The sequence below is a fragment of the Ammodytes marinus genome (genome assembly GCF_949987685.1).
Source record: "Ammodytes marinus genome assembly, chromosome: 9".
Classification (NCBI taxonomy): domain Eukaryota; kingdom Metazoa; phylum Chordata; class Actinopteri; order Uranoscopiformes; family Ammodytidae; genus Ammodytes; species Ammodytes marinus.
In genome coordinates, this window is record NC_137213.1 from 31,607,176 (window position 1) to 31,621,200 (window position 14,025).

Genomic DNA, 14,025 nt, shown 5'->3' on the forward strand with positions numbered 1-14,025 from the left:
AATGCAGCTCCAACTAAAGACACTTACCCTGCATTCCAAATCACATACTTTCTTTTTACTACACTACATACTAAAGTACAGAAGAGTTTTAGGGCCACAGACAGGAGCGAAATAAACAGATAAGGACGTTTTTTTTCTCCATTATCTCGAGAAATGTCAAGAATAAAGACGAATACTCCAAAATGCTATTGGAGTTAGTGGGGCATTTATGTATTTTCAGCATACTACAATTGACGTGCATGTATTTGGACATCCTAAATCTTTTTCTGGCATACTAAATAGTAGGGAAGTATGGGGATTGGAATGCAGGGTCTAACATTTGCCCAACAACAAAATTAGAAGATGTCAAAGTCCCACCCATCATGTTTTGATTGACAGCTGATATATAGAAATGTCACAACAATCTGCTCTCAGCAACACACACAAAGACACAAGAGGTTTAAGTCTAAGGATGAAAACAAAGTTCCACCCACTGTCCCTTAAATAATTATTTCACCGGTGGTAACATGAAGGTGTATTGAACTATGAGATCTTATGTAGGGGAGAACGGGGTAAAAGTAGGCACACTTTTTACTCTACTGAGAATTGCTCATCACCTAAACATCTTTCGATAGTCATTCCTACATTACATTGAAGCTTAAAGTGTTGGCTTGGAATGTGTACCCCTCACTTTTTCTATCTTATTGTAATAAAGAAGAAATTAATCATCAAAGACACCCTGGCTTACACATTGTGACAACCAACCCCATCAAGGGGACGGTTGTCATACACTATGGGGTTGTTTGTCACAATGTTATCTTAATGGGAATAATCTTGAAAAGAAGGAAAGAAAGTAGAACTAAATTTGAAAATGCAATTGCATTGTTAAGTTGACAAATAGGCCTACAGAACTTACTGTAGCCTTGGCAGCTTGTCTAGTTTGGGATGCACTGGGTTGTTTTGATTTTGTTGCCCTTTTTTCCTTTGCATGCTAGCTGCCTTTTCCTGCTCTATTCTTTCCTTCTCTGGGGTGTCAGTGAGGATACAGCTTGACAATTTATTTCGTTATTGGGTTCCTTTTCTGGCTGTAGCCTTTGGATAACTTGAGACAACCAACCCCCCCAAAAATGTGACGACCAACCCCAACTTGAATTTTTTGCTAGCATCAAGGCCAACAACCACCTGACAACTAATTAGCTTGCTAACCACAATCTAAACTATAGTTTACCCTTCACACTTTTTATAGGTAACAAGTGTTTTGTTATAAACCCATTCTGTAAAAGCCTAGAAGAAAAATACTGAGGAGCTAAATATTTTCAATTTGACATGAAAAACACAAACAGTCCTTAACTCCAAGGAAGACTATGTTGGTGACCTCTTATCCCAATTCTGGATATTTACATATCAAAATTTCACAGACAGCGCCTTCTGGTTCCGAGATATAACGATTGTGACAACCAACCCGTGTGACAAATTACCTCGTTCTCCCCTAGTATAAATGAGCAAACATTTTAGAAATCGATTCATCCTAGCCTGAGAAAAGGCAGGAAGAGTGTTTTTTTAATAGTCTCTTTTTCTCTCTTTGGCTCAAAAGTTAGAAATCCTCCCTTAAAGGACTTCTGTCTATTTCGGTTTGACGAATTCAGCAGTGTCTCCCATTTCCCAAAACCCAATTGCAGCATGAAGCGGCTGAGTGAACGTGGTCTCGACTCTGTGAAGGAGAGTCATGGTGTTGGTTTCAGAGACGTCGTAGAAGGACAGAACACCTGCACTGTGATCCAGGTACACTCCTACTCTGGAGGACTGAATATCTGAGGGGAGGTGTGTATATGCATTTTGGTGCCAGAACAAGTAGTTGTTTTTGCCACAAGATAGTGCCCAAGATTTGTCACTTCGAAGATTCATCCCATCTCTGTTGATATTCTTGTATACGGCCGATACTCCCAGTGATTTAGCACCATTCTCCACCTCCCAGTAACAACGCCCAGTCAGCCCCTCGGCACTCATGGCCTTATAGGTATAACCGGTGAATCTGTCAGGGTTAGGCTTCGACCGTGATGCTAAGAAAAGTGTTCCTTTCCGGTTCCCCTCAGATAATTCTATCCGTGTGTGATTTGTGTTTGGATCCAGTGTGATTTCACGAGAATGTTTTAAGAAGTCGGCTCTGGTCTGGAGTTCTGGTGGCGGCAGTACAATGTCCACTTTAGTCTCCTGCAGTGACAGGTCAGTCCATGTCTCTCTCAGGACGTCCTGTAGTTTACTTCTGGCTTGGGACACAGCTGCTGTCACGGCCGCTGTCACCTCCTCAAAGTATGTCAGAGGACCGACGTCGAAGTTGATTGAGAGTTTAGCTTCGCTGAGTGGTGGCCACGGACAGATGTAGTTTTGTAGAAAGCGGATGTGATCCTCTGTCTTACAAATTTGCTGCAGCATTTTAATTTTACACCTCAGCTCAGGGATATCCCACACCAGCTTCTGCGAAAGAGCGTGGACTCGATCCACTTCAGTTTCCTCCCTGGCCCTGAGCTGCTGCGTCAAATCAGAGCTTATCTTCTGGAGGAGACAGATCAGCTCAGAAAAGGCCTTCTCACTCTTCTCCACTGCTTTATTAGCAGATAAATGGATAGCGTTCCTTTCTTTTTCAAGCAAACAGGAATATTTCTCTTTCTCCTGCTTTTTCTCCTGGATGTATTTGAGACTCTCCTCCAGCTCTCTCTGCTTCTCAGTCCGTTCTGCTTCAGCTGACACTGTGTCGTGGCCTTTGTGTTCGTCCACAGAGCAGAGGTAGCAGATACACTGCTGATCAGTGCGGCAGAACATCTTCATCACCTCCCCATGATGAGAGCAGATCTTCTTCTCGAGATTCTTGGAGGGTTCCACCAGCTTGTGTTTCTTTAATGGAACCACACTGTGATGAGGCTGGAGGTGTATCTCACAGAAAGAGGTCAGACACACCAGACAGGACTTGCTGGCTTTTCGTTTACTCCCCGTGCAGTAATCACAGGCCACATCTTCAGGTCCAGCAGGAGCAGCTTGGAGTTCAGGCTTCTTCAGTTCCTCTACTAATTCTGCTAACATGGTACTTTTCACCAGCACAGGCCTCGGGGTGAATAAGTGCCTACACTGAGGGCAGCTGTAGATCTGTTCAGGCTCCTCTCCATCCCAGTGGGTTTTAATACAGTCCATGCAGTAGCTGTGTCCACAGGCAAGAGTCACCGGATCCCTCAGTAGATCCAGACAGATGGAACAAGAGAAGGTTCCCTGGTCCAGCTTAACTCTTTTCTGCGCCATCTCACCTCCCGGTGTCAGCAAGAGTCAAATTGCAGATCTGAAAAAGGGAGGGAACAAAGATATGTGTGTTAAAAACTTTTGGAAAACATTAAAATGTTTAGAAATAAACCAACTTTCCTAAACCTGGGACTTAGAGTGGAAATAGAGTTGGGCAGAGTAAAGTGAAACCTCCAGTCTGGGAGAATCTGAAGCCAAACAAACACAAAGCAAAAGGGGATATATTCACTTTCTCTAATTTCAAATTATGAGAGCCTAGATTTTGTAAGAAAAGGTGTAGGAGACTTAACACAGCTGCATCACAATGGGCAATTTTATCATCATTGTTCTTTTAACCGTGAAGCCATTTGAAAAGAGAAAGCGTATAAAGAGCTAGCATTGAGCTCAAGTGTGTTTTAAGCAGGTGAAGACACAACTTCTCTGCTGCCTCTGTCACAAAAACAAACATTGGTTTTAAATAGTCAAAGTTAGCCAGTATAAGCGCCGTTCTTTCTTGTAATTGTACCATTTGATTAAGCATAATAGGTAACTTCTTGGCATGTTAATAATTACCTGTTAACTAACAAATGATTCTGACTAGCTAATCCCTCAGTCTGAAATAATAATAAATACAATATAGCCTACAGGTGTTATGGGTCAGCAAAATGTGCTGGTGTTACGACACTGCAATAATAATCAATACTCTCTCTGGGAGGCTAGTCACTGTAGAGGGGCTGTATACTTCAGGGACATTAGAAATATCATACTTTATAGTTTTAGGACATTCCTTAGCTTAGGTCCTTAGGGTGTGCTAGTTCGGCATCTTCAAGCTAAATGGGCAGGTGTTCTCCCCCCAACTTAATCTTTCTGGGGGGGATAAACCACAGAAACAGGTCGAGTCAGACACTTCCAAGATGGCGAGGGATATGTATGGTAAATAAAAGACCTGATTAAAATGAGTAGCCTACTAATCAATGCATAGTGTGTGTTACTCACCGAAAACTGCTGAGAATACGATATCAGTTATGTCTTTCCCGCCTGAACACGTTACAACAAAGAGGAATTGTTTGGAACTATATAGAACGTTGAGCAGTGGTGACATCAAAGCCTGTTGACACTCTGGAACGCTCTATCGTGCATGACGTTACTTTATTATCTTTCTAAAATGCGGAAGAAAAATTATTTTACAAACGACACAAACATTTATAATCTAGTTGCTTAACATTGATTCATAGGGAATCTAACCTGAGAGTTGCTTTTTTGAAATCCGACAGTCACGCCTAGTGAGCTGACCATGTGGCACTGTTTGTCCTTCCGCAAAAGTTGGCGCATATTTTAATCATGTACCTTCACTGAAGCAGTGGTGAGAACGCCCTCATATTATCATGTTCATCTTAGACTCAGAATCTACAGAGTAAGAAATGTCGAGACTGATCTGAACCGAACTCACCAGTTTGTTGTGCTCTGCCTGATGAGGTAAAAAGTATTCTCCCCGTTGAAATAGAAACTGTTGGATCCTTTTCGCCTTGTTCTCCTTTCTTGAATGTATCCTCGTGTGACAAAATACAAAAAGGAGTTGCACACAGGTAACTGAACCTCGTCTAAAGGTTCAGGAGACTCTCAAAACAACAACAACGGCTTTCTTCATTCTTCCTATTCAAACTGGTTTCCGGTATGCTTCTTCTTCTTGTGGTTTGAAGGCGGTTGACGTCCAGATTATTGGTGCACTAACGCCACCTTCTGCCCCGGAGTATGAATCAGACACTACACATACTGTAAATCCCTTCACAATCAAGTAAGGGGGAACATAAGGAAAGAACTTTGTTAAAGACGTACCCTGCTTTCCAACACCAGTACTTGCATACTATTTAGACATGCCAGAAAAAGAATAAGGACGGGCATGTAAAATGAACCCTGCGTTCCAAATCACATACTCTTTCTTTTTACTACACTACATACTAAAGTACAGAAGAGTTTTAGGGCCACAGGAGAGAAAAAAAAAATCAGATAAGGAAGACTTTTTTCATTATGTCGAGAAATGTCAAGAATAAAGACGAATACTCCAGAATGCTATTTGAGTTAGTGGGGCATCAAGGTATTTTCAGCATACTACAATTGACATGCATGTATTGGGACATATTAACTCTTTTTCTAGCATACTAAATAATAGGGAAGTATGGGTATTGGAACGCAGGAGAAGTATGTCAAAAATACCAGGATGCCCAAATACATGCCCATTTCATTTTGAAGTATGGAAACCAGCACGATTTAGTATGTAGTATAGTAAAAGGGAAAAGTATGTGATATGGAACATAGGGTTCATTAAGAGTAAATAATGGACTATATCCTATGGCCTAAGCATTTTTTCAAGTCAATGTAACCTTTATTATCAAAAATTGGAACATGTCAGTTTTAAGAGCTATATATCTGAAAATCTTTAGTGGACACAACAGCTCCTGCTCTTCCCTACAATCCTCCCTCCCTGCCCCCTCTCTGTCCCACATAGCTTGCCACACAATTGATTGTTTTTCCACCAGAATTCACACCTAACCTCTGCCCTATTGATATTCATTTGCATTTATATTCTTCCATTGTTCCAAGCGTTACCTGCCCTCCCTGATTTACAATTATTATGATTACCTTAAGGATCGTCAAAAGCCTTGAATTTCTCAACAAGCACATTTTAAAAAGGGACAAAAAAAAGGGGTTTCCGGTAAGAGTTTGACTTGCTCGGTGCAGCTTTATTTAACACTTCAACATTTTACAAGTTGACAATTTGTTCAGAGTTAAATTGGAGCGAAGTGAAATATGAAAAAGAAAGTGATTCAAGGTGGATTGTTCTGTGCAATTCAACAAAAAAAAAACAGATGGCAACAAATAATTACAGACATCCTTTAGGAATCATGAATACTGTAATTTGTTAGTTGTGAGGACATGCTTAAGTTAAACTCTCTAGCGAGTTCCACATATGTTGTGTATGTTGAACCAGTAAGGAGCCAAAAGATACTTGGTGGAATATTACATGTATTGCTGTAGAATCACATTTCCCTTCAGCATTCAATTTCTCACCTATAATTGCAAGAAGTACGGAGAATAATAGGTAGTTCAACAATCCATTAAAGCACAGAAAGTTTCCGTGTTCATGCCATATCTAAACTAAAGTCATCATGAGCTGTTTTATGCCTCGTTTCCACCGAGCAGAGAGGGTCAGGTCGGAGCAGCTCAGAGCGGGACAGCTCGCTTTTAAGAATCTGTTTCCACCGCTGACCCTACCCTTACTGGTAGGGCGGGGTTTATGACCCTACCCTTACTGGTAGAACGAGGTTTAGGCTGGACGGCGATAGACACCGCTAGAATATGGGTCAAAGTTTCGGGCTGTGGAACAACTGTGGTCAAGCCCGTTTAAGGATTAAAACACTGAGTTTAACCCACTGTCCCTTCAATACAGACTTCTGTCTATTTGAGTCTAGTGAACTCAACAGTGTCCTCAAACAGGTAAAGACCAAGTCCAACATAGAGAGGCTCAGTGAACGTTGTCTGGACTCTGTAGAGGAGAGTCATGGTGTTGGTTTCAGAGATGCTGTAGAAGGACAGAACACCTGCACTGTGATCCAGGTACACTCCCATTCTGTAGGAATAAGGACCTGGGGCGGGAGTTTCGACTTTGTTGTACCAAAAGACATTAGAGTGTGCCTCACTATCTAAACTCCAAGATATGTCATTGTATCCAAATTTACTTTCACGGTTTGCTCTGCTGATGTTCTTGTATGCGACTGCTACATAAAGTCCGTCCCCGCTCCACTCCACCTCCCAGTAACAACGTCCAGTCAGCCTCTCTTTACTCAGGGCCTGATAATAACTAGTGAATCTGTCGGGGTGACTGGGATAAGACACATTTGGACCAGTAGTTGTTGCTTTCCTGTTCCCCTCAGACAATAGCATATGTCTGCTCGCTGTGTTTGGATCCAGTGTCAATTGACATGCATATCTTAAGAAGTCAGCTCTGGTCTTGAGCTCTGGTTGTGGCAGTAAAACATCCACTTCTGTCTCTATCAGTGACAGGTCTGTCCATGTCTGTTTCAGAGCGTCCTGTAGTTTATCTCTGGCCTGTGACACAGCTGCTGGCAAATCCTCAAAGTAGTTTAGAGCATGCATATTGATGCTGGATGAGTGTGTATAGTCACTGAGTGGTGGCAGTGAGGGGAAGTCCATTAGAAAATGGTTGTGATCTTCTGTGTTTGAGAGCGTCCTCAGCTCAGCTTCTTTCCTCTTCAGCAGAATGATCTCCTCCTCCAGCATCTCCTGAATAGCTTTGACTCGACCCACTTCAAATTCCTGTATTGATACGAGTTGATCCTTCAAATCAGAGCTTTTTATCTGGATGACACGGATCAGCTCAGTGAAGGTCTTCTCACTGTGCTCCACTGCTTTATCAGCAGAGCCATTGAAAGTCTCCACCTGCTGTTGGAGCCGCTTCACATCTTTTTCTCTGTCCTGGATTTTCTGCTGGATGTTAAGTCGACTCTCCTCCAGCTCTTTCTCCCTCTCATTCCGTTCTGCTGCAGCTGACACTGTGTCGTGGCCTTTGTGTTCGTCCAAAGAGCAGAGGTAGCAGATAGACTGCTGATCAGTACGGCAGAACAACTTCATCACCTCATCATGACGAGAGCAGAGGTTCTCCTGGAGATCTTTGGAGGGTTCCACCAGCTTGTGTTTCTTTAATGGAACCACATTGTAATGAGGCTGGAGGTGTTTCTCACAGTAAGAGGTCAGACACACCAGACAGGACTTGAAGGCTTTCCGTTTTCTACTAGAGCAGTAATCACAGGCCACATCTTCAGGTCCAGCGTAGCAATGATCAGCAGGAGCAGCTTGGAGTCCAGTCTTCTTCAGTTCCTCTACTAAATTTGCTAACATGGTACTTTTCACCAGCACAGGCCTTGGGATGAACAAGTGCCTACACTGAGGGCAGCTGTAGATTAGTTCAGGCTCCTCTACATCCCAGTGGGTTTGAATACAGTCCATGCAGTAGCTGTGTCCACAGGGAACAGTCGCCGGATCCCTCAGTAGATCCAGACAGATGGAACAAGAGAAGCTTTCCCGGTCCATCTTAACTCTTTTCTGCGCCATTTCACCTCCCGGTGTCAGCAAGAGTCAAACTGCAGATCTAAAGGGGAGGGAACAAAGATATGGACTATAGAGTTAAAACATGCTCAACTTCACAACATTCAAGATTTTAGAAAATAAACCAAATTTATTAAACAAATACCTTTTACACAGCCAGCAAAAAAAGGTGATAAATTCACTTCCGATCGACAGAAATCCATAAATTAATTTTGGATTGACATAATCCAAATAATAAATGAGGCAGACATTTCCAAGATCGTGAGGGCAATTTAGGGCTTAATTTATACCATGTAGATATCCAATGATCGATGCTAAACAGCAATAAAGTTTAATCATAAACTCATTTGTTCCAAAAATAAAGGCTATTTATGAAGAAAAAAAAGGATTCATACAGCATTTTCCTGAAACTGGCCCTGCGTTCCAATAACCATACATTCTGCTATTTAGTTCGGTAGAAATAAGATTTAAAAGTACTTAAAGCTGCAGTTGATCGTTTCAGCCGTTGGGATCCCAACGGCTGTTTTCCCAACGCTCTACCTGCTGTAGCTCCTCCCTCTGAACGACAGCTATGCGCGTTCATGTGAATGCAGTTACATTGACAGGAGACAAACACCATGTCCGATTCCGAGGTGATAAAACATTAGTAATGATAACTACATACGTACATATTGAGCATACATTTTAATCACAGACATACCATGTATGTTAGCTTAAAATCATTGTAAGTGTGCTGGTAGGCCTAACAAAAGTAGCTGTAACAGCCAGGCAAGATAGCAAACTAATTGTAACAGAGCGGAGAGGTGTGTGTGTATCTCCTACTATCTATGCTCCTGCTCTGACCGCAGCTGGGAGGGGCTGCTCGGGGCTGCTGCGCGAGGAGCGGGCTGCGTGTCAGTGCTCCCGCTGCTCGTTGAGAAGTGGTGATACTTGCTTTGGCGAAAAAAGTCACCAAAAGCTAGATTTGTCGCTTGTCGCTGTTTTGAAAAAAAAAGTCGCCAGGGGGGCTGACAAGTCACTAAATATAGCGACAAAATCGCTTTGAGTTGGCAACACTGAGCACAGGACGAGGGCTATATAGGGCCAGCCGACGTCCTGCTGCTAGCGGCAGGCAGCCTAGGGGCAGAGGAAGGGGACAAGGTCGCGGTCGGAGAGGTCTTGATGTGATAGGGCAAGAAGACATGGCTGGTGTACTTTTTTTCAAGCTCTCTCCGTCTCCCTTTCAGCAGTTAACTTTTCAACATTCGTCTTTCCTCGTTTTTTTGCTGTCTTAGCGGTGTTAGTTGTTGGTATCCTGGGAATGGTAAATTGAGGGTTCGTTTGTGAAGACTGCTACTCGCTGTCCGCCGTAGTAGCCTTGTACCAAACAGTAGGCTAGTGTCAGACTGCTAGGGTCGTGAACGCTCACGCAACTGACGCATCAACGTCGTTGCCAAGGTCCCACAGCCAATAAGAACGGAGAATCTGACCTCGCTCTGATTGGTCAAAATTAACATGAGCGGTGGCAATTTTGGGGGGCAGCACACAGAGGCAGGGGGGAGCAAAGTCATAAAAATATATTTTCAGACCACTTCACCTACATATAGCTGAATGGCTATTATGACAGTTTTGCAAAATATTACAGTAAAAAAACTCTCAACTGCAGCTTTAAAGGAATACTTCACCCATACTGAACCGGCGTTCTATCATTATAAAATCACTATTATAATATAATGAAAGAGGTTTGTCCTGACTCAGTATTCCCTTGGTCCAGCTTTCCCGAAAATCCACACCCCACATTTTACATGGTAGTGGTTGGCGTGACGCGAAACGCTTCATACGGACCACCAGCCTAGAAGCGCCAAGAACTACAGGCCATCCCTTCCGCACATTTGTATGCCCACCAATAAGGAATGAGGGAGGCGGGAGCTCACGGCCGAGATGTAAACACAGCGTCCGCCATGTTTCTCCTCCGCTTAGCGAAGAAGCAGAGTCCCGAAAAACTCCGACCATGGCAGAAGGATATTTTCCATTTGTAACGCCTGAAGGGGATTTTTAATGTTTACTCTAGTGAACGGACATTCGTGTCAACCTGTATAAACCGGATTACAGCGAGGAAGAGAGGTGATAGTCGTAAGGAGGAAGAGGAGCTAGCTGTAGCTACACTAGCAGCTGCTCCATGCTGAAGAGGAGCCCCGCCGCTGTGCCTGGTGTGTTCGCAGTGTTCACTGTTAGAAACTTCACTGTAGCTTTACTCCACATATGGAAAGAGGGACCCCGGAGACATATTTCAGTATTGAGACGGTGAACTGTAGGTGCCAGCCACAGGCCGCGGGGAGAGACAGACGTCGACCACAACACAGTAAGTTTTTATTTTTACTCATTCATCACCGCCACACTTCTTGCATTTGCGTCTGCCTTTCTTTTTTCCCCTGGCGCTTGTGTTAGCAGATCAGAGCAGCTACACAGCACTTTATTATGTGAATTATCAAAGAAAAACTCATGTAGCAACAGGCTGGTAAAAGCAGCGCTGCAGCAGTGAGACACTGACTGTGTGGGGGGAAAAACTGCGAGCTAGATACACTGCACATACTAGGATGTGACCCGGGCGTAAACACGGCACAAGTGTTATATCTTATTGCAGTTTTGAATCCTGTTCTAAAATGTCTTATTGGCACTATGTTTTCCTAGTTTTGGTAACATGCGCAGCAAAGCTAACGTGACGTAACCTTGCCGTTCTTTTTCATGTATGTGAGCTACTGCAGGCTAAAATTAGCTGGCCTTACTAATGTTTTGCTCAATGTTTTATAGACAATATCGCTGATTCATGCAGTTTCCTGGCGTGAATCCTGCAAAGAGAGAGACCCAGCACCTGACCATGCACGTGATGAGCAGTACCTTGGCTATCAAGAAACAAGATCGAGCAGCTGTGACCAGAATGACCTGAGCCAACACACTACACATTTTATTTTTATTAATAGTTGTTCATATGTTTGGATTAAAACTTTGAACTCAAGTTGGTTGATGTGGTTTGTCTACTAACCAGAATGCTGTTCAACTGGAGTACTGTTAGAAAAATACAAATTTCTACTGGGGAAAAAGGTTGAGGACAGACTTCAGATGCTGAGCTACTGTATTTAATAAATAAGCAAATATTTTTTATGCTATCAATATAGAAATGTGACCTGAAGTACTCAATTGAAATATATTCTGGCTAGCTTTGGTAGAAAAACTGATAGCTTAGTTATTTTTCTGTGTATCTGTTTTTCCTGTGCTTCAGTATGATGAACCTACCTTGCATCCTTGTGAATTTATAACATTTACCTCAAATTGTATTTTAAAAACAATACATACAGTAATCTGTGCATCAAAATCAGTTCAGCCAACAAGTCTGTACTGGTGAACATGGGTGTAGAAAGGAGTCCAAGATAAGGTAACAACAACATAAGATGTTTTATTGTTTACAAAGGAAAATATTGTGGCATCATGCTCAATGTTAAATAAACCAGGTAATGCTAAATAAACCAGGTAACAAACAATGAAACAATTCTTAAAAATAAACTGTCCAATATACGAACATGATAAATATAAGATACAAAAGATGAGCTATAAACAAAAAATATTTACAATTTAGCCTTAAATGAGTGGCTGATAGGGCACAGGTTGAGGTGTGAGGACATATTAGCAGAGCTGGGATGCTCCTGAATTTGATGTAGGGGACATATTTCCTCTCAGAAGCGTCACTGCAGCTGCCTTGGTTGCAGTTGAAGGGGAGACAGCCATTGATCAACTTTTTACCCCACTATCACAGCTGATATTGAGGGTGTAGACATCGGATTCTGAAATGTCACAAAACAATACAACAGTTAGGCTTCAAGTGAAACGTTAGCTGTGATCACTCACTAAAATGATAGTCTGATGATTTTTTTTTCTTTAGTTGCATTACAAACACACCAAATGGTTGCAGCATTAGTTTGTTTCTGAAAGAGTTTAGCAAGGCCCCCCTGACAGCAGCTATAATTGCATACTGTGTGAACAGAAATATAGTCAAATGCGTTGAAAGTCTTACCTGTACGCGAGTGCGTTTTGCAGGCCCGGTCCACACAACCTGTCCACAACGAAGATACGTCAGTCCCGTCCAGATTGTCCTCTTCACGCCTAGGCTAGAATATTTAGTTTCAGTCCTCCGGTTTGGTTTGAAGCCCGGCTAGTTTTTTTAGCCGCAGGCATTGTTGAAAACAGCTCACTATCTTGTAAACTGAAGAAAAGTTAGACTAGTGCGCATTTCCTTCCCTCCGTTTTACAGTGAAACCGGAAACTAATACATTCATATTTTAGAAAAAAATATTCATTGTGGAATCTACATAGAGTCTGTATTGGTCGAGGTATCGCCAAGAACTGTAATGGGAAGTAGTGTGTTTACAAACTCTCATCGGAGTCAGAGGTCAGACGAGACGAGACGAAATGTGGGCGGGGCCTTGGAGTGCTGCTAGCGCAGTGCATTGTGGTAGTCGGAGGATTTCTGACTTTAGAGGCAGAGACCGGCAGAGAGACCATAAAAACACTCTTTTTGCCGTTTCTCAGGCTAGGGTGAACCGATTTCTAAAATTTTTGCACATTTATAACACATAGGTTTTGCTCTACATAGGTACATTCATATTTCCACCGGTGAAATCATCCTTTAAGTAAAAGTATGTCCCAATTGTTTGCTAACTAGATTATTTTTGTGGTCAGCGCTGTAGTATGTAGAATAGAAAAAAAAGAAAGGGTGTGCGATTTGGAACGCAGGGACATTGTAGTATCTATATACCCAATTAGTTTGAGTTTAGTTAGCATAGAAATCAATGCAAATTATGTGTTTCTCACCGAAAATTGCTGAACATATAATCACTGCTGTGTTTCCCGCCTGAACACGTTGCAACAAAGAGGGTCTGTTTGGAACTAGAACGTTAGATGAACAACGTGACTGTGCGGTGGAGATCACAGCCTGTTGACACTATCAACGCTCTATCGTGCATGACGTCACTTCTAGTTTAATTTTGTAAAACGCGGTAGAAAATGTATCTCGCAACAACTCTATGCGTCACTTTAATGTGCATTTACGTTTATACATTTAAAATCTAGCGTTTCCTCATTAAGCACACATTGAGTCAGGGTATAACCTGAAAGTTGCTTTTTGAAATCCAACAGTCAAACTTTAGGGAGCTGGCCATGTGGCGCAGACAGTTTGTCCTTCTGCAAAACTTCGGCAAATATTCGGCGCATATTTTAATCATGTAGGCTACCTTCACTGAAGCAGTGTTGAGAACGCCTACATAATATCATGTTGATCTTAGACTCACCGAATCTACAGAGTAAGAAATATCGAGACTGATCTGAACAGAACTCACCAGTTTGTTTTGCTCTGCCTGATGAGGTAAAAAGTCTTCTCCTCGCTGGAAGTTAAACTGTTGGATCCGTTTCACCTTGTTCTTCTTTGTTCTTCTTCTTCAGTGTGTTTTCGGGTGAACAGAGACAAACAGGAGCTGCTCAGCGGTCACTGAGCCTCGTAAGGTTCAGGAAACACGGAAAACAACACATTTCTTCTTCTTCTTTTACCGCCTGTTCAGACTGGTTTCCGGTATGCTTCTTCTTCTTGTGATTTTAAGGCAGTTGGCGTCCAGCTCAATGGCGCAC

At 42.5% G+C, this 14,025-nt stretch overlaps 2 protein-coding genes across 2 annotated transcripts; both read right to left on the minus strand.

Annotated features, from left to right (window-relative positions):
- Window positions 1-1,184: 1,184 nt before the first annotated feature.
- Window positions 1,185-3,270, minus strand: LOC307255490 (tripartite motif-containing protein 16-like; the record flags this gene model as incomplete). Its single annotated transcript, XM_080034175.1, has 1 exon — window positions 1,185-3,270. One exon carries the CDS (start codon window positions 3,268-3,270, stop codon window positions 1,603-1,605), a length of 1,668 nt encoding a protein of 555 aa, XP_079890301.1. The 3' UTR covers window positions 1,185-1,602.
- A 2,736-nt stretch (window positions 3,271-6,006) lies between these two features.
- LOC307255749 (tripartite motif-containing protein 16-like) lies at window positions 6,007-13,919 on the minus strand. The gene is made up of 2 exons (XM_080034514.1): window positions 13,740-13,919; window positions 6,007-8,413 (listed from the first exon to the last, which is right to left on the minus strand). Exon 2 carries the CDS (start codon window positions 8,374-8,376, stop codon window positions 6,703-6,705), a length of 1,674 nt encoding a protein of 557 aa, XP_079890640.1. The 5' UTR covers window positions 8,377-8,413; window positions 13,740-13,919; the 3' UTR covers window positions 6,007-6,702.
- Between the last annotated feature and the right edge of the window lie 106 nt (window positions 13,920-14,025).

Excerpts from the sequence above, each read along its gene's own strand:
- LOC307255749 (XM_080034514.1), bottom strand. The coding sequence starts at position 8,376 with ATGGCGCAGAAAAGAGTTAAGATGGACCGGGAAAGCTTCTCTTGTTCC.